The 20,805-nt window shown below is 40.1% G+C and overlaps 1 protein-coding gene across 9 annotated transcripts in view; it reads right to left on the minus strand.

The window, feature by feature from the left end:
• Positions 1 to 20,805, minus strand: part of ect2 (epithelial cell transforming 2) — a 63,657-nt gene that overhangs the window by 14,915 nt on the left and 27,937 nt on the right. For 8 of the 9 annotated variants that reach the window (XM_036141629.1, XM_036141628.1, XM_036141624.1 and 5 more), the window contains 7 exons: positions 20,616 to 20,712; positions 20,286 to 20,367; positions 12,330 to 12,408; positions 11,999 to 12,118; positions 9,720 to 9,858; positions 6,775 to 6,929; positions 577 to 684 (listed from right to left, as the gene is read on the minus strand). In XM_036141629.1, the coding sequence (XP_035997522.1) occupies positions 577 to 684; positions 6,775 to 6,929; positions 9,720 to 9,858; positions 11,999 to 12,118; positions 12,330 to 12,408; positions 20,286 to 20,367; positions 20,616 to 20,712 (780 nt within the window). The remainder of the gene's footprint in view (positions 1 to 576; positions 685 to 6,774; positions 6,930 to 9,719; positions 9,859 to 11,998; positions 12,119 to 12,329; positions 12,409 to 20,285; positions 20,368 to 20,615; positions 20,713 to 20,805) is intronic. The other variant, XR_004931730.1, reaches the window with a different exon arrangement.

Consider the following 20,805-nt stretch of genomic DNA (forward strand, 5'->3'; position numbering starts at 1 on the left):
GTATTAAGTTTGTGTGAGAGCTGAGTGGGCGGGCCAGGCTGAGCCTGCGTGCTGTTTAAAAACCATGGTCTTAGATTTGGAAAAAGCAGTCGTTTACCGAGTAAAACCTAGGCTAACGCACGTCTCTTTTACAGCAAAACAGCGGCGGGTTTCCGGAGTTTGCCCCACTGCGTACCACGTGATGTGACGTCATCGTGACATTGTGTTTCTAAAAATAGCTTGCGCGCGGTACCCCATTAAGACATGCGTCATCTTTAAGAAACTCCATTTAAAACAAATAAGCTCAAACATTTTGTGGATCCAATTATAGCTGCAAACATGTCCCTGTGCTGTAATTTTAAGGTGAGTGGAAAACGTCAAGAAAAGCAAGAAAATGCACTTTCAATTGACATTCAAACTTAATTTTGTTTGCATAAACACAAAATCATCCCTTTTAAAAAAAGTAATTTCACTCCAACTTTATGGATGTAGTGATCCAAACTTACAATTCAAAATGAAGAAGATGGCCCTATTCTTGGCAAAACAGGCATCACTTACATGCAGCTGACAGTTGCAGTCATGTGAATTAACTATTACCTTTTTTGAGGTCTTCTTAATGGCTCTGGAGGCTTTGCTCAGTGTGCTGTCCATATCTTTTGTGCTGACCTGCAGTGAGTCTGGGTCTGTGCACTGAATAAGATCCTCCTGGTTACAAGACAAAAATGAACAAAAACTTTAATCTTAATCTGATCAATCTAAACCTAGAGGGTGTAATCAGTGTAGATGGATACAGAAGAGCAAACAAGAAGAAAACAGAAAGTGGGGCAGAATTTTGTCTCTGCAAAGGGTTTTTAACAAGTGAAGCTCCATCTTGTTGGTATTCACACTGCGATGCTGACCTGTTGAAAAAGAATTAGGAATGCAGCTGTGGGGTGGCAGAACGAATAGAAGACAACATCGCCCCCTGCTGCCTGCTCTGCTGAAAACAGCAGCTTTGCTGTGGCTCAGTTAATGGGACCAAGCTTAGACTGTTTCATCTTTCAGTGAATGAAAGCGTACTCTGAGCAATTATTTGAACAAAAACATAACCGGTGTGGTCCAGATAGCCACTGTGATAGCTACTGACATGGTGATTTGCTTCTATAAAACCTCACAGCAGTACTCGGAGTCATCTTAAAATCAACATCTAGTTTATGTGCTAGAGCATTTCTATTGCTTTTACTTAAGGATGTGTTGTTACTCTTGTCAGCTCCTACATTCATGGTCGTATTTCACAAATACATAGGATGATAGGGTTTCATGGTCATTATTACACATCCTAGTAAGAGTTTGTCTAACACCAATGGGTTTCAACACTTTTTCAGATGAAATGGCCTACAACATAAGTATCCTTTTTCCATAGCTGTTGTGGCCCCTGCACCACTTTACCCGCCCCGCCCTCTCTCTCTATTCCACTGCACTTCTGCTGGTTTCCCGCAGACCTGGTAAGGACCGAGGGTTGGTGATTGCCTCCTGGGGTGGCTTTAAGCCACAGTCAATGTTTTTTTCCCGTGCTGCAGTTAAGCATTATTGCGTGGAATTAACTCTTTAAAAAAATCTGCTCCTCCCCTGGGCTTCCACCTCATCATGGTGGAGGGGTTTGAGTGTTCCAGTGACCCGAGGAGCTATGCTGTCAGGGTCTTCATGCCCCTACTAGGGTCACGAAAGGCAGACAGGTCCTAGGTGTGGGAAAAAAAAGTGCAGCCCATAGACCCCTAATGAAGAAAAACATATTTGGACACAATGTTTCCTTGCCCGGACGTGGGTCACCAAGGCCCCACTCTGGAGCCAGGCCTGGAGGTGAGGGTACAGTAGTTGGACTTGCCTCGACGCACGGCTCTGAGACCAGTCTCCTTAAGAGGAGTTGGACATTTTTCCACTCTGCATTTCCCCCCAGTGAGAGGCGCCGAGCAAGTGTGGGCATACTTGTTGCCCCTCATCTTTACCCTGGTGAATGAGAGGGTGGCCTCCCTCCGCATACATGTGGGGGGGACAGGTTCTGACTGTTGGTGCTTATGCGCCAGATAACATTTCAGAATACCTACTGTTTTTGGAGTCCTTGGAGAGTACCCCTCCTGGGGCCTGGGGACTCCCTTGTTCTGCTGGGGGACTTCAATGCGGGAGACCCGGAGGGGTGTGGTTAGGAGGAACAGCCCACCTGATCTGAACCCAAGTGGTGGTCTGTTGTAGGACTTCTGTGCTCGCCATGAATTGTCCATAACAAACACTAAATTCAAGATTAAGGGTGTCCATATGTGCTCTTGGCACTAGGACACCCTAGGCCGTAGTTCAATAATCTGTGTTTTAATCAGCAGATGGTAGCACTGAGCTTCAGATTTGGAAAATTGATTTTAAATAATTTCTTAATTTTTATCAGTTTGATGTGAATATGAATAAATGTTTTTCAACATTGTTCAATCACTGTGATCAGTTCTTATGCATAATGCACAAGTAAATGTTTAACTGAGTAAAAGTATTGTTGAAATTGCACATACTTTTCTTAAAAATGCTGAGGTTATTGATAATATATTGTGTAAAAGTGAAATTCATTTAATATAAAAATCAACAACAAGCCCACTTTTATTAGTTCTATTTAATCTTGCAATAAGTTTACTCGTATGGCCCTCTTGAGATCAGATTAAGCTGTATGCGGCCCCTAAACCAAAATGAGTTTGACACCCCTGCCTTAGATGGAGCTTTAACTCGTACCTCCAGGAGAACTTTGAACATGCTCCAAGGGAGGTGGAGGAACATTGAGTCCAAGTGGGCCATGTTCCGTGACTCCATCATTGAGGCGGCAAGTTGGAGCTGTGGCCGCAAGGTTTTCGGCGCATGTCTCGGTGGCAACCTTGTCTGACGTTCTGTTAGCTGTGACATCATCCAGGAAAGACAGATCACCCGCTATTACCATCTAATGTAGAACAGATTACTGGATCAATGTGTGCTTCTGTGCTTGTTTGTCTCTCTTGTTTTGTCTCTGCTTTGTCTTCTGTAACTCCTAGTCGGTCGAGGCAGATGACAGTTTATACTGAGCCTGGTTCTGCTGGAGGTTTTCCTTCCCGATAAAGGGGAGTTTTTCTTTCCGCTGTCGCTTCATGCTTGCTCAGTATGAGGGATTGCTGCAAAGCCATGGACAATGAAGACGACTCTCCCTGTGGCTCTACGCTTCTTCAGGAGGAGTGAATGCTGCTTGTCAAGACTTTGATGCAATCAACTGAGTTCCCTTAGATAGGAATTTTTTTGACAAATCTGTATAATCTGACCCAATCTGCATAATCTGATTGAATTTGATTTTGGAAAGTGCCTTGAGATGACATGTTTCATGAATTGGCGCTATATAAATAAAATTGAATTGAATCCTTGAACCTACTGGTGAACACCAGCAGTGAAGGATGTTGTCCGGCTGAACGAGGAGTTCTATCAGGCTTTCTTGGCCTGTGGGATTCCAGAAGCAGCTGATGTGTATTGGCAGTCCAAGCGACATGCTGCACGGATGGTTGCTGAGGAAAAAACTTGGGCATGGGAGGAGTTCGGAGAGGCCATGGAGAAGGCCTTCCGTATGGCTTCGAGGTGATTCTTGTGCCACCATCGGGTGCCTGAGGAGGGGGAAGCAGTACTGCAGCAACACCGTTTATAGTGGGGATGGTGTGCTCCTGACCTCAACTTGGGATGTCGTCGGTCAGTAGGCAAAAATACTTAAAAGACTTCCTCAATCCCACCAGCACCTCTTCCATTGAGGAAGCAGAGCCTGGGTGCTTTGGATCAGGTTCCATCTCTGGTGATGAGGTCACCAAGGTGGTTACAAAGTTCCTCTGTGAGAAAGCCCCGGGGGTGGATGAGATCTGCCCAGAGTACCTTAAAGGCTCTGGATGTTGTGGGGCTGTGTTGGTTAACATGACTCTACAATATTGCGTGGACGCCAGGGGCAATTCCCCTGGATCGGTGGTGCCCCCATTCAAAAAGTGGGGCCAGAGGGTGTGCTCCAGCTACAGAGTGATCACACTCTTAAGCCTCTGTAGTAGGGGCTTTTAAGGGGTTCTGGAGAGGAGGGTCCGTCAGATAGTCGAACCTCGGATTTAGGAAGAGCAGTGTAATTTTCGCCCTGGTCTCCGGGAGTATGGAGTACCAGGTCCTTTAATACGGGCTTTTAGGTCCCTGTATGACCGGTGTCGGAACGTGGTCCGCATTGTTGGCAGTAAGTCGTACTAGTTTCCAGTGAGAGCTGGACTCTGCCAAGGTTGCCCTTTGTCACCAATTGTCTTCATCATTTATGGAAAGAATTTCTAGGCGCAGCCAAGGTGCTGAGGGGATTTGTTTTGGTGGCCTTAGGATTGTGTCTCTGCTCTTTGCAGATGACGTGGTCCCGTTGGCTTCATCAGGCTATAATCTACAGCTCTCACTGGAGTGGTTCGCAGCAGAGTGTGAAGCGGTCGGGATGAGAATCAGTGCCTCCAAATTTGAGGCCATGGTCTTGAGCTGGAAAAGGGTAGAGTGCCTCCTCCGGGTCGGGGAGCATGTCCTGCTCCAAGTGGAGGAGTTTAAGTATCTCGGGGTCTTGTTCACGAATGAGGAAAAGTTCATTTAATCAATAGGTCCTTTTCAGATTGCAGGAGCTTGAGTTTTACAGGAAAGGGTCCTGTTCTGAGGATAGGACTTTTCAAAAGCACGTGGCTTAGATGAAGTGGCTGTGTGAAAATCTTCATCGGATGTTTTCAGCATTTTAAGTTAATCAATTATAAACTGTTCCGACAAAGATCTATAAGACTGATATTTTAATGGAGTATTAATGATCAAACAGAGCCCTTTCATTTTCCTTGTACACAGAAAACACACATTTCCCTAAGACTGACTGTTCAAGTAAACTTAAGTTAATGTACTGTGAACTCTTATTTACAAACCATAAACCACGCCTGAGGTGGGAAAAAAAGTTTTAATTAGCTTTTTATACGCAGTCGGGTGGGTATTTAATAACGTAAACCACATCCATGGATTTGGCAAGACTATCTCTCATTTTACACTCACCTAAAGCTATTACATTTGACTCTAAAATGTGCATGATTACTGATCAAACCACTGTGTGTGTGCGGGACAAGGCAGGCTCTCTTCTATCCTGCAGCGGCACCAGTGGAGAAAGCGGAGGAAGGCACAGTGTGAATATCCAACCTATAAAAAGAATATCCCTGTAGTCAAAAGTCCATGGTTTAGGGCTTTAAAGTCCTTTTTGTCGTTCTCGCCATGGCTGAGGCAAAAACTTCCTCATTAAACCCTAAATTTTAACCCCATGTGGCAAACTCTGGAGCAGATCAGACAGTACCTGTGCAGGTAGAGAGAAACTGTGCTTTATTATTAGTTCGGGTTGATGTGTGATCTAGATATCCTGGTGGATAATTTTATCTGTAAAGGATATTCAAGACATTCTTGCATATACAATAATACAAACATTATTTGTATTTTTTTTCTTTATTTATTTTTTAACTATAATGAATTGTTTCCTTTTTTTTAACAGTTTCTCACAGATTTCTTTAAAGTACTAATGTCACACAGTAATGCTTAATAACGGCAGAGTACACAACACCGTCTGGCCGTACTGGGCCAGAAACCATCACAAGTGTAATAAAGAGGATTCGAGTGGGTGGAATAGGGTAAGGCCAGTGTAAAAGGGGCTAATGAGGTGTAACACCATTAGCAAAACCAGTTGTGCATTCTTCATCTTGTTTTGTGGAAGAGTGGCAGGATAGAGACACAGTTTCTCTGACTTTGTCTGTTTGGCCTATGGTATCTTCTTGTTGCCACCCACTGGATCAGAGCTGTACTAGTTTTCCTCACAAATTTCCCATTTGTCATTGTGCTAGCAAACGGAACACATCAACCTTTAAAGTCCCAGGCTTTGGTTTACCCCAGCAAAGCTTGGGGCTTGCAATGGAAAAGGGGCTAATATTAGAAACAGAAATCCTGTGTAAATTTACAGTTGACCTTGAACAACTTCTCACAGGTCTCATTCACAACTAAAGGCTGGTTCACACGGCAGGATTTTAAAATAGTCTGCCAATTTTCAAAGCCTGAGAGACACCAGACGTAACGATAAAAAAATCCTAAATAAAACAGGTTTGTTCGCACAGTGTGTGGTGTCCGGTCAGACGACAAGTACAACACACCACACATGAACAGATTTCACTTAGGAGCATTCAGATATCAGAAAGGAAATCTTGTTATTTTATTCTCCCTCTCTGGGAATTCCTCACCGCCCCTTGTGATTGGCTACACGTCACATTCAACAGGCTGCCTGTTTATTTGTTCTCTGGAGACAGCGCACATGGTAGGATATCGAGGCAAGACAATCCAACATGTTGAATATCCCCAGTTTGAGGTCAGAGCGGTCCCAACGTTCTACCAAGTGGACCCGATCGCTCTTAACACACCACACACAGCAAGATAATCTTTTAACATTATTTTAAGAGCCGATAATCAGCGGCCCTCGGAAGTGGAGGATCGGTGCGGAAATCGGGCTAAAAATCCTGCCGTGTGAACCAGCCTTAACAACATGGGTTCTAGAATACTTTTCCTTCCAGTCTGATGATAAATAAAAAAACTGCATCAATTAGCTTTTTGTGAATACAACTTTTTTGTTTGAAGTGTGAGAAAACAACTGAGCATGACAAAGTTATTACCTCTTTTCCCTTTTGTCACAGTGTCAGAATTTGGCTTTCCCTTAATTTGTCTGTGTATGAAAGAGCGTTTTTGTGAGTGACATCTCACCGCATCAGCTCTGCAGATTGTGTTGGCAACATGACGACACAGTGTACGCAGCCAGTCACTCTTAACCATTTCCTCTCCAGTCAGCTGGAAGCTGAACAACAAGTTCTCCTGTTCAGTGGGAGGGCGAACCACCAAGGCGAATGCATTTACACAATCTGAAGAGAAGAGGCAAACAAGAGTCAAGAGTATGGACACTAACAGGGAAGCATAACCAAGAATTTAGATTTAATCACAAGGGATAAAAGGAAAGTAATAGTATAGCAGCTAGAGTGTAAACAAGACTCTCACTGATTGAGGAATGGAAGAATAAATTGTTTGAAACAGAAGAGCAGTGAAAAATAATTACAAAGCTGAAAAGCACGAGGTGATGGTCGGTTCAGAAGAAAATTACAATATGTTCCATTATATTGGCATTACTGCCAGTGGTCTGATCTTGTTCACACAGCTGGTATCTCAGAAGTTCTAGATTAGGGCTGGACGATAATTAAATAACAATATATATATCGATCGATAGACGTGTGGCGCGATAGGAAAAAATAGGGTCGATATAATAAAAAAAAAAAATAAAAATAAAAAAAACGATATATAAACAGTTTTCCTTCCTTCCTTTCAGCCTATCATATTAGTTGATGCAACAGTCGCTCCCTAAATTGTGCAACTAGTGCATGGAATCAGTGCAAAATGAGCTACAATCTGTGTCTTCCCACGCCACAACCTCGGACCTCAGCCCTGCGTCAGCCTCTCAGTTATGAAACCTGAGAAGAAACTAGTGTACTATTCCCACCTAAATAGGCTATTTTATTTATTTGGTATATTTATTTTCGTCATTTTACTGGTCACTTTAGTTTATTCTTTGTCAGTATTTAATAACATAACTCAGATCTCTTATTATTTAGTTATGAGTTATTTTTCTTTAAAAAAAATTCTGTTATGGTTAAAAAAGTTGGTTAAATAAAGATTTTAATTGGAATTCTGTGTTTGTGTTCTTTATTAAAATTAAATAATTCAGCAATATCATAAAATGTCCAGGCAGAGCTGCACATAAAATATGGGTTTAAATAGTTTCAATAATTATCGATATCGATCAATATGGATTTTTTTTTAAATCAATAAGCTTTTTTTCTATATCGTCCAGCCCTATTCTAGATCTAAAGGTTCTTTAGTTAAGCTTCCAATTAAAAACCTATAAAAAAAATGATTTCACTGATGCAAATAAGCTTTATATTGGTCTCAAACATCCGTGTTGTACCATTAGCTTAGCATGTAGCACTGCTACGCTCACAGTCTAATTTCAGCATGATGTTGAAGTGTAACGGCCTGTTTCGCTGGGAAGAACTTTCCTGGTTTTAGGTGCTGTCTTATTATGCTAATTTAGCCCATTCAACCTCCCAGGTATGTTCCATATTATTCAGCCGGTTTTGGATGCAGCGGTGTAATTGAATAAATTGGCTTACCAGATAACTGTCAGTTTTTAGTCTTGGGATTGTGTGAAATAAATTTCTAAAGAAATGTGTACAGTCTGGCGCAACTTATAGTCCAGTGTGACTTATATAGGATATTTTTCCTCTTTATGACACATTTTAATTGATGTGACTTACAATTGGGGCGACTTATAGTCAAAGAAATACGGTACTTCACAGATATTATAAACAATTATATTTCATGCGCTTTGAGTCATGTACACTATTTCCTCAAACAGGAACAAAGAGCTAATCTTGCTAACAAGCTGAATTCTCACGGTATTTGTGAGTTCATAATTACACGAGAATCCATCTTGTACTGCTCCCGCTTAAGCAGTTTGTGACCGAACCAAAAATGGTATGGGCCAATCATGTTGCAGTATTATGGTTTAAGGTGGGACATACTGCTGTGACAAAAGCAACAGCTGCCGAGCCCACATAAACATGGCAGCCCAGGAGGACGCATCCGTAGCCACTGCCATCACATCTGTTTTGTAAGAATCCACAATTTCTTCTTTGAAAGATGAACAGCAAGAAGTGCCTTGTTTAGGTCTGGGTATGGATTCAAAGTTCAAGAATTGATTTGATTCTGATTCTCAAGATTTTAAATCGATTCTTATCTATCTGATCTCAAATTGAATTGCTGGTATTAAAAAAAAATTTTTTAGCTGTTAACTGAATTTCATTACTGTGTAGTTATGCAACATATTGATACTAGTATCATATTAGCATTCAACAGCAAATTAATAAGGTCATGGTAGCTAATGGCAGCTATAAGGACCAAAGCCTTTCCCTGAATGTTGAGACAATTACTTTTATAAACATGCTGTGGGGCACAAAATCCAAACAGATCCAGGGTAGAAAACAGAGGATGTCAGAGATATCTTCAAGCAGCTATTTCTATTCAATTCAAAAATACTTTATTAAACCAAAAGGGACACTAAATTTGGACACTAACCTGGTGCATTTCTGTCCCAGTCTGGGAGGTAAATTTTTTATATACCTCCTAAACTGGGACAGAAAAAGGCTGATGACAAAAAGCAAGCTAAAAAGAAAGAGTTAGACAGAGCCTGAAATTAAATGAGGGTAAACATCGGAGCACCAGGCAGGCTCCGCTGTGGGGGAGGACCTGTGGAGGGAGGGCTTCAGAGCAGCAGGGAGCAAGGGGACCTCGAAGGTGTACTTGTCCAAATTTTCAGGCCAAGTCCACGGTCTTCTCTGATCTCCCTAATGCAGCTTTAAGACTATGCCTGTACATATGTATTTAATTAAATTCAACTGAAAGTAGATGTTTCGATAGCTTAATTTGTTTTTATGTCTCTGCTAAGCCACTCCATTCAGCTTCCATATGATACAGTCAGTCTAAAATAGCCATTTGTAAGACTAATTTCATGTGCAGTTTTATTAATGTGCACATGAATGCATGTGGTGGAAGCAATTTATATGATGGGCTACTGCTTAATGTTTCAGACATGTGCCTGTTACCTTCAGTGTCCTGGAGATCCAATACTCTGCGAATCTGCGACAGTGGCATCAGAGCTATGTGCTTCAGTGGGGGAGGAGGCCTCGTCTGTCCCAGCGGACTTTTAAAGGTATTGATCACCTTGTGACGCTTCCTCGCAATCTGAGACAAAATGAGACGGTGATATTAAAAGAAACAGCAAACAGAGCCGACTTTAAAGTTTCAGCCTTTGTGTATGGGTGCATTTCGGTGTGTGAAAAGAGGCAGAGCTTTACTTAATAAATCAATGAAGCATTCATGGAGGTAAACGATGCAACTCATTACTGTCACATTAATTAGGAGGTTAGAGCGAAGACACGGAAAACAAATCAAAGAACATTAGGGGTTGAGATTAAATCAACAGTTGCTGATGATGGAGGAGAGCAACAAGACCACCTACTCTGAAACCACAGTGAGTCTATATGCAGTCCTTGTAAAGCAGCCTAAAGGAGAAATGTGCATGACTGTGGCTGATTAGGAGGTGCCACTGACAGTCCTGAATCAGCACAGCCTCTCAACTCGTCTCTTTCACAGCTTGTCCTGTCCTTCTGCTGACCTGTGCTAATTAACACGCACACTTCCTGTGACTGCACCGACACCAAACCCAGATGGACTACTAAGAGACAAAAACAGTATTCTGAACGAACGCTTCCAAGAAGCCAACCTTTTGAATCCTTTTAAGTGGCCTCGGATCAGTAGGTCCAGTTTTTTTTTCTTTCTAAGTTTGTTCACTGTTTTTCTTTTGACATTGGTTTCCTTATATTTTTTTATTTCAGTTATGTATGTGAAGCCCACCATTTTTAAGTTTGCAAGCCACGAACCAATTTTGCAAACAGACATGGGCACATATTAGATTCTCACAATATGATTGCCAATAATAGAGATATCCAGTCCGAGTATGATGCTGAAGAACTAGTCCATGTATTTGTTAGGCGACTATTTTAATTCTTTACCATCTGAGGGTTCACAACATGCAGTAAAATGCCTTTAGCTGATCCAAAATGCTGCAGCAGGAGTTCTGATGAAACTTAAAAAGATCATATTTCTCAGAACAGACTCCAGGTTCACTATATATATATATATATATATATATATATATATATATATATATATATATATATATATATATATATATATATATATATATATATATATATATATATATATATATATATATATAGTCTGTGTTTTGGGGATCTGCTTATCTGAGATCATAAGTTTCATTTTTCAACCAATTTGGTTGGTCTTTGAGCACGACACCTGCTGTTTGTTTCTGGAGTGCTGCTGCTCCACTGGAGTTATCAGCTGCAATTTAAGTCCTTTGCAGTGCACAGATTCTGCTGGTTTCTGACCCGCCTTCTTGTTCTACCTCTGTTTATATGTTTCTATATGAGCGCATGCCTGAGGACTATAGCAATATAATATATGGCTTGTACTGGTACATCGCTTTATCAAGTCCGACGAGGCCAAAGCACTTTACACTGGTCAGTCATTCACTCACACCCCAACGCTGGTGAGCTACATTGTAGCCACAACTGCCCTCTAGCAGACTGACTGAAGCCAGGCTGCACAGTACCACATGCTTGTGCTAAATCTCATTGCACAAAATGTAAATAATTTAAATGTAATACAATTTTAACACTGAAGATGCACATGTCTCTCAGTTCTTCCTTAGCCGGACCCCTACTCTGACATAAAACATACTGTACAGGTCATTTGAAAATCCAAGATTTTTATCTTTTTCGTGTAATTGGGTTAAATCAGTTGTATCTAAAAAGGAAGTATTGTTATAATTTGATTATTTTAGTAAGCCATGTAACTTATAATCTCAGGTTCTGAACAGGCGTAATACTGCTGCAGCCTCAGTGTGCACGTGTGATGTTGGTCACAGAGGTCCAATGAATGCTCAGACACATGAAAAATTAGGGGGAACATTGCTGAAGACCCTAAGGAACCTGGGTGGACACTATCCCCTGGGCATTAAGAAGCCCGCAGGCATTGGCCTTGGAAATCTGGGGAAAGGACACAAGTTCAAACTGACCTAATATAGCTGGGGAAATCAGGGTGTATGGCAGCGTCAGGGAAGGGCAAACACTTATCTTTCTTCCAATTCATTCAAATTTCAGGTGTTGCTAGAGCCAATTACTTTTTACATCGTCGTAAAATAATTTGTTTGAAAAAAAAAAAAAACATTGACAGACTGAAACATGTTGAGATATAAGAATGATATAAGAATGAATAGTTTAGATTAATTTAATTTTACCTCTAGGCAGTCGTTAAAGAGGAAAAGTGTGACATTTTCCCCACGGTCACATGGCTCGTCTCCCAGAGCGATTGTTTCCACTCGATGCACCAGGGTGCGATGGGAAGACAACAGGTTGGCCTGATAAGAGAAAGATAAGTTCAAGTAGAATGCACACATTATGTGAGCTTTGACATATACAGCCCACTGACAAATCAAGGACATTGACCATTAGCAATGCTAATGGTCAATGTCCTTGTGAGAATGCCTATAAAAGCAAACTAATGCTGCTGGACTGTTAAATTACTGTATGTATACAAAACATGCAAAGAGCAGCAATCTTCAAACTTACGGGACATCCATCAACTTCATAGACAACATCAAAGATCTGCTTCTGGCCTTCAGTCTTCCTCTTGTCCTCATTGATGTGACTGCAGACAAGTCGAGGGGAGGTGGATGTGAGAAAATGTCAGTAATCCTGAACATTTCACAAGTTTTTCTTCTAAGCATTAATTGCTCTAAAATGCCACCATTTATTTTAAACTGTTAGATAAAACGACTGATCATTCACCATCACTTTCCATTTTAAACCAGTGTAAAGGGAATGTCGGAAAGCTGAACGCAGGTGGAGAAAGAACAGACTCCAGGTTCACTATGACATCTATAAAAGAGAGACTTTACAGATATACATTGTTTACATTTCAACTGCCTACTGTTCACTGCTGCACTTTATCCGGAAGTCAATTGAAACTTATCCTGTAAGTGACTACGATTTATCACTGCACTTTTATCCTGTACTGTAATTCACTGCAAGGTATCCTGTAGAGTTACTGCAATCTTTCTGAGCTGTGTGAAAACGAAATTTCGTTCTGTATGCACTCTGTGTATACAAAATCACAATAAAGAAAGTCTAAGTCTAAGTCTATAACTTACAACTGAAAAATGCAAGGGAATCTTTCTTCTCAGAGATCATCAAGAAAAACATTAATAATGCTCGTGTCTTATTTTCCACAGTTGACAGGCTAACAAATCCTCCTGTGTCCGTGACTTCCGAACTCCACTCCACCAGGGCCTGCAATGAATTTGCTAACTTCTTTACTGAAAAAAATTCTAAAAATTAGAGGATCACTTTGTACTACCATATCAACACCAGAACCAATGCTTTATTCAGCTGGAACTATTTCTGAAAAAATGTCCCATTTCAGCGAAATAAACCACAAAAGCTTAGAGCAGATCATTCAGCAGTTAAGTTCCTCCTCCAAACCACTGCTGAAAAAGAACAATTTAGACAAACTACTACTCCAGAACTACAGGCCCATCTCAAACCTCCCCATTATCAGTAAGATTATTGAAAAAGCTGTATTCCAACAATTAAACACCTTCTTAACAACAACCAGCCGCTTTGACGTATTCCAGTCTGGCTTCCGTGCTCACCACAGTACAGAGACCGCCCTTATTAAGGTGTTCAATGACATCCATATAAATACAGACTCTGGAAGAACCACCGTGCTGGTATTATTGGACCTTAGTGCAGCATTTGATACTGTCGATCACTCCATTCTGTTAGAGCGCCTGGAGAACTGGGTCGGCCTCTCTGGTACAGCTCTCCACTGGTTTAAATCCTACTTAAAGGACAGGGACTTTTTTGTGTCAGTAGGTAACTTTACATCCCAGACGACAAAAATCACATGTGGGGTTCCCCAAGGGTCCATCCTGGGTCCCCTCCTCTTCAATATCTACATGCTCCCCCTAGCTCAGATAATAAAAAATAACAACATCAGCTACCATAACTATGCAGACGACACACAGCTTTACATCTCCATGTCACCAGGTGACTATAAACCAGTAAAGCACTGAGTAAATGCCTAGAAGAAATCAATACGCGGATGTGCCAAAATTTTCTTCAGTTGAATAAAAACAAAACAGAAGTAATAATTTTTGGACCAATAGAGGAGAGATCAAAAGTTAGCACACAGCTTCAGTCGCTTCAGCTAAAAACCGCTAATCAGGCCCGAAACCTGGGTGTAGTGATGGACTCAGACCTGAACCTTCAAAAGCATCTAAAGACAATTACAAGGTCGGCTTTTTATCACCTGAGGAACATTTCCAGGATTAAAGGACTAATGTCTCAGCAGGATCTGGAAAAACTAATCCATGCGTTTATTTTTAGTAGAATTGATTACTGCAACGGTGTTTTCACAGGTCTGCCTAAAAAGTGGATCAGACAGCTGCAGCTGATCCAGAACGCTGCTGCCCGCATTCTCACTAAGACTAAGAAAGTAGAGCACATAACCCCAGTTCTAAAGTCCTTACACTGGCTCCCTATATCTCAGAGAATAGACTTTAAAATACTTCTGTTAGTCTATAAATCCCTAAATGGCTTAGCACCTAAATACATCACAGACTTGTTATTAGCGTATAAACCCTCCAGACCACTCAGGTCTTCTGGCTCCCGCCTTCTCTGCATACCTAGAACACGAACCAAACACGGAGAAGCAGCATTTAGTTCCTATGCTCCACTTATCTGGAACAAACTTCCAGAAAACTGTAAAAGTGCTAAAAGCCTGAGTTCCTTTAAATCGAGATTAAAAACACATTTGTTTAAAATTGCCTTTGAATGTTAAAGTTAAAATGTTTTACTGTTTTCAAATGTTCTTTTTTGTTTCTACACTATCCCTACTTGCTTTTATTCCGTTTTATTTTCCTATATTTTAATCATGTAAAGCACTTTGCATTGTCTCTGTACTGAATTGTGCTATATAAATAAATTTGCCTTGCCTTCTCAAGTGGTGTGGCTTGTCCCCTAAGTGTGTGTGTGTGTGTGGTGGGGTTCTCTGTAATGTATGGTTGTCTATATATAAAAATTATAAATAAACTCCTAAAAAAAAAAAGCATAAAACAATGTAACTGATGTTTGTCTTTAGTATTAATGGGTTGCTTGTAGCTCTTCTAATTTGGGTGTCTGAATTAATTTTTTTATTTTTTTAACTAGCCATAACCCTCCAATCATGGCTAGTTAAAAAGTAATATGGGCTGTCTTTCCTGAGAGAGAATGAGCTAATATTCTAGAGTAAAAGTGAGACAATGTAGAAAAATGTTTGTTTTTAAAAACCATTGTTATATAATGTATTTAACTGTTTAATTTTAAAAAGGATTCTGGGTATTCTTCAGTGATGACTTTAATATATTAAAACAGAAAACACTAAAAGTTACATTTTGAAGGGATGGGGGACCTGATTCTTTTTAATTCTTCAATGGTGGTGCAACATAAAACATTTGGGAGCCACTGATTTTATTGAGTTGCCTACTATTTCCTTCTTTAAACATACAGAAATATCACAAGTTACATAGGACACTGGTTGGGAAATCCTTCCACATTTGTCTGGTAGTAGATCTGGTAGTAACTGCAGATTAGTAATTGGATGACGTTTTATGATTTAACTTTAAAACCAAAATGATTTAAGAGTGATAACGTAAGCTGATGTAAGTCATTTACCTAATAATTTAACTTTACCTAAAGGAGCAATAAGTGATTTTTCTAAACTAGGTTGAGCTCTGCCTGTAGACCAAAACAAGACGTCCATCATGCCACGCCTCTATCTCCGCTCCAACTGCAACCTGGCACCCAATATATAAAAAAAGAGAGAGAGAGAGATTCTTGATGGCTGTGTTCAGACAACAGAGCACCTCCGGATGCAGTGTTGCATTGGATCCAAATGTTGTTCGAAGACCGTCTGATAGGTAAAGCTTGCTCCAGCTGCTTCTGTGCTGTTTGCGGTAGCTACTGCGGAAGTGACTGCGTTGGTTACAGAAAAGTAACTTGATATTGTTAGCTGTTGTCTGCCCCTTGCAGCTGATCTGTGATGTCCACAGTGGTGTAGTGGTCCCTGGAGAAGTGGGTATACTCTCAATGTTAGCCCTTTTAGACACAGCTCAGAAAATGCTGTTTTAGAAACAATGACATGTAACACTGCTCTATTTAGTTTACCCAAAAATCCATCACTAGGGTTTACTCATTTTAGCCTAAAATATTTAGCCTTAGACATTTAGAGTAAAATACTTCCTTGAGCTACTACGTGAGGTGTGAAAATACTGTTGTCGCTTTTTTAAAGATTTTATCCAGCTTCTGGCAGGTAATGTAAATTTTTCTTTGGTTTATATTGAAGGAATTCCTACATTCAGAATCAAATTTTTATTACTTTACTGTAGGTTTTTCAATATAGACCTAGATAATAAGTAGGGCTGAACGATTAATTGCGATTTTCTAACCGCAATGGACGCGATTTGACGGGTCACGTGATCGGGGTTAACTCGCTAGCAAAGTAACACTGAGGGAAAGTCGATATCGTCTGCGACTTACCTGCCGAACAATGGCCTCAGACTGGACAAAAACCGACACAACTGAAGGTACGTTACCAAAGAGGAGCAGTACGTCACTTGTGTGGAATTATTTTGGGTTTAAAAAAAAAAAAGACGCTGTGCAAAGTCAGGTGTTGTGCCGGACATGCCTCGCTATTGTTGCTACCTCACAAGGTAACACGACAAGCCTTTATCAACACCACAAGGCCGTATGGTGGAAGATGCACAGGATTAAATTTCCACAACTGTGCAATATGGCCCGCAAGTATCTTTGTGTCCCTGCCACAAGTGCTCCTTCAGAGCGTCTTTTCAGTGCTGGAGGGAATATAGTGACTTGCACTCGCTCCTCTTTGAAACCAGCAAAAGTTGACATGCTGATTTTCCTGGCAAAAAAAATCTGTGAGCTACTAAAAAAAAAAAAAAAAGACAATATCTTTGTGGCTGACAGTGCCATGCGTTTTTTGCACTTTACAATGGTTGTTTGCTGCTCTTACTGAGTGAATATATAATTTATATGATTGTTAAAAAAGTTTTTCTTAGGATTTAAAAAGGTCATACACTCATTTATTTTTTGTTTGAGAGTTTAATTTACTTATAAAATGTCAAGAAGACATTCGTTCGCTATGCTATCCTGCACTTTAGTATGTTTGATGCCACTGACTGGAGATCAGTCATTAATTTCGTATCTTATCTTATTTATTTATTTATAGACTGTCCTGTTAAAATCTGACAGTGTTTAAGGAGTGGAGTCCATATGTTTATATATCATGTTTCATGAAACATGAAAAGATGTTAATGAGGTAAAGCCACAGATTTGTTTCGTTTATTGTTGTAATCTGTGCTTAAATAAACCTGATTTATTATGAAACAGATTTGTTTGTATATGTTTAAAAAGACATGAGAAATTAGACTGGGAGAGAAAATAAAAATAAATAAATCGCATTAAATCGCAATATTAAGATTAAAAATCGCAATTTGATTATTTTCCAAAATCGTTCAGCCCTAAAGTCCTAAATTGAATGAGAAAGAGAATCTATAGAAAGAGATAGCGTTAATAACGAGGAGAACATCAAAACTCAAATCTATTTGCAAATCATGAATTGTCAAATATACCAGTTGAAACACCCAAAGAAGTGTTGATCCTGTTGATTCAGACACCCCGACAATGAATGTTTAGCCCCTCGATTTTAAAATGGACGGTGATTTTAAACTTGACAGTCAAAAAGGGACCTCAGTTAAGTCATTTTATCATGTAAGGAAAAAAGCAAAGGTAAAACCTATTTATTCAAGGCAAAAATATGGAAACACTACTCTAAGCCTTCATTTTATCATGGCTTGATTAGTGTAATTCTCTTTATCTCTGAATCGGTCAGTCCTCACTCAAATGTCTGCAGCTGGTTCAAAGGCTAAAGCACATTACCCCATCCGGGCCTCCCTTCACTGGTTGCCTGTTTATCTTAGAGTTCAGTTTAAAGAACTTCTGTTTGTTTTTAAGGATTTAAAACAGCTTATTATTATTGTTTTAAACTGTTGAGTCTTTACTCAAGTCATTTTATTAGATGTTATTTTGTTTTACCTCGTGTTAAAGTGCTCTTTAAATAATTATGATAATGATAATGATTATGATCACAAGAAACTTTTGCATCATCACCCAGAAGCTGGAAAGAAAAGAGAAAAAGATTTTTTACACCTCACTTAATAATTCAAGGAATTATTTTAAACTAAATATTTTAGGCTAAAATATGAAACTGTTTATTGGTTGTTTTTTCTTAAATCCCACCGTTATGTTTATTAATTTCTGCCAAAAGATGCAGCATTTTCATTTAATCCATCTGAATGCAGTATTTGCAAGCCCTAATCTGATTGGATGGAAAGAAACCTGTCTGTGATTGGCTGGTTAGGAGGACAGTTTTTGAAGTCAGAGTGCACAGACAGAATCCACCGCACACATCTGGTGTTGAGCGTGGAAGTAGCAGGTCACGGGCAGACACGGAACTGAGCGCGATTGAGTTGATATAGGCAATGCTGACTGAAAAATAAGTGGGTATGCGCCGTACACCCACGTACACCCTGGACTACACCGTCCGACTTCATGTGAGATCGTGAAGCATTGACACCCTTTGTGCAGCTTAATTGTTTTTTTTTTTTGTTTTTTTTTACAAACACGGCAAAATCATTCGTCATCCTTACCGTCGACAGGCTGCAGCCATGTCCCCAATTCCTCGTTTTCCATCCACTTTTGTTGAAATGAGCATTTTCCCCATTCTCTAGCTCTTTCTCCGCCTCGAGCTTCTTTCCCGAACATTGTAAAAACATACGGCTTTACAATGAACCGGAAGCAGTTCAGCGCAAACACGCAGAATTAGTTATATATGATAATATATCTGACAAAACTGTTTTTATGACCGGATTTTTTTTTTTTTTTTAAGGAAAAAACTAGCTATTTTTTATTGCCACAGATAATCACATTTAATGACTTTTAATGCCCCGCGGAAACCCTGCTTTTGGAGGAACATGTCTAGTGAATAAGTAACTCATAACTTTATAATCCTGTTAGAAAGAAAACGTTTTGATCCGCTGGGCATGGCATCTGCCATTTTGTGCCTGATGGTGGCATTTTATGGGCATGGAGGGGCTCAGCCCTGAGTGGCAGCTGTTCACATACATGCATGGCGAGCCTGGCTATGTAAACAAGAGACTGGAGAACAACAGATGTGGTGTGACATCATACCATAGTCCCTCTAAAACATACATATAGCTCTTCACAAAAGTATATTTCAGTTCTTTCTATCTAAAATAATTACATTTTGCCTATTGATCCTTTAAGCAAAAGGAATATATCTTGGAATTGCTTGCAAAAGTATTCCTTGACATGCATCATGGGCCTTGGAGGTTTTTCACAGCATAACATAACTCAGCCAAAACTACAATGCATTGAGCAAATGAATGCCTCCCATGGAATTCTAAAAGCAAAATAATAATAATAATAATAATAATAATAATCCTAGAAAATCTGGGTGTATTTAAAACATTTAAGGCCAAGAAATCTAAATGATTATATTTAATACCATTAAGGCCCAGCAGATAAACAGTTAGAACAAAGTGCAGCAGAGTAAAAATGAGTTGAAATTTGACAAGACAGCCTTCCAAAAAGTAGCTAGTATAGTAGGGACTGAAGTTTTGGTCAGATTTGATTCAAATTATTTGAAAACAGTTAAGGGTGTTGAAGATGTAAGACCACACTGAATATTTGATGATGTAATAACAATCTTAATCATTAGACTTATGTTCAATAATCAGGTCCGCGTTGCGCGGACCTGACGGCTCGCCCTTCCCAACACCGGCCGGAGGTTGCTTCAGGGACGCCCGCTTCCCTCCCTCCGCTGGCGGGGACGGAGAGGAGGGGAGGGCGCCCCCTCGTAGCTCTGCTTGAACAGCAGGATGCGCTCACGAAAACCTCACGACAGCCGACTGAATTTCAAACATGTTTGATCATACAATAGATTATCATACAATAGATAATCTATTGTATGATGTTGAACTAGTTGGTGGAGAATCATTAACTCAACACAACACCTGAAAAAATCCTGCGTGCTACAGAAGATGCATAATCCAAAGTGCTCGGAAGTGAGCATCAAAGATTCTGTGCCCGGTAACCTCTAAAGAGAAAAAGATAGAGATCTAGAAAACGTTTTGGTTGAATCGATGTGTACCTTTTTATTGCTTATGGGTGAGCCTTGTATTGACTGATAAGAAGTAGTGGAGTAAGTAGACAGAAATAACCCTACTGACATCTTTTATCCAAAACTTTAGATTTGTGTCATATGTTTAAGTCAATACTTAAATAGCAGCTGATGTTTAATCTCGCTTATATTTAAAAAATTATGAAACGGCAGTAAATGTAAGCTTAACACAAAAAAAGCAAAAGGTTACAGCCATATCAACTCACGTCATCACTTCCTTCAGGGACTCTATTGCTCTTTCCAGTGTTATCTTGTCTGGGTTGTCATCTGACGTGTGTTTCTTTATGTCTACAATAAGGATAAAAGGAGAAAGTTTGGTAAGAAGCAGGCAGGCTGGAGGAGATGGAACATCACAACGACAAAGGCATGTTCAAAAGAACAGAAAGAAGAGATCACAGACAGAAACCCATCAACAACAGAGGCTGATGGCAGGTGTGGAAGGAGAGAAATCAAGAAATGAACGATAAGCAGGGATGTTAGAAGTAAATATGTATTTTTTTTCACTGTGTGTGTGTGTGTGTGTGTGTGTGTGTTACCATTGAGGAGGAGGGCCACACTTGGCAGTCTCTGCACTGGTCTGATGAGCAGCTCGACGAGAGTCTGTCTGCCACACTCTGGCTTGGCCTGGTTGATCTGTTGGTTCATAAAGTGTTAGACATTGTGTTTTTTTGAACCTGAAAAAAACCCTGAATCAGAAACTATCTATGTAAAATGCACATAAAAATC

This window comes from Fundulus heteroclitus, chromosome 9 (assembly GCF_011125445.2).
Source record: "Fundulus heteroclitus isolate FHET01 chromosome 9, MU-UCD_Fhet_4.1, whole genome shotgun sequence".
NCBI classification, from domain to species: domain Eukaryota; kingdom Metazoa; phylum Chordata; class Actinopteri; order Cyprinodontiformes; family Fundulidae; genus Fundulus; species Fundulus heteroclitus.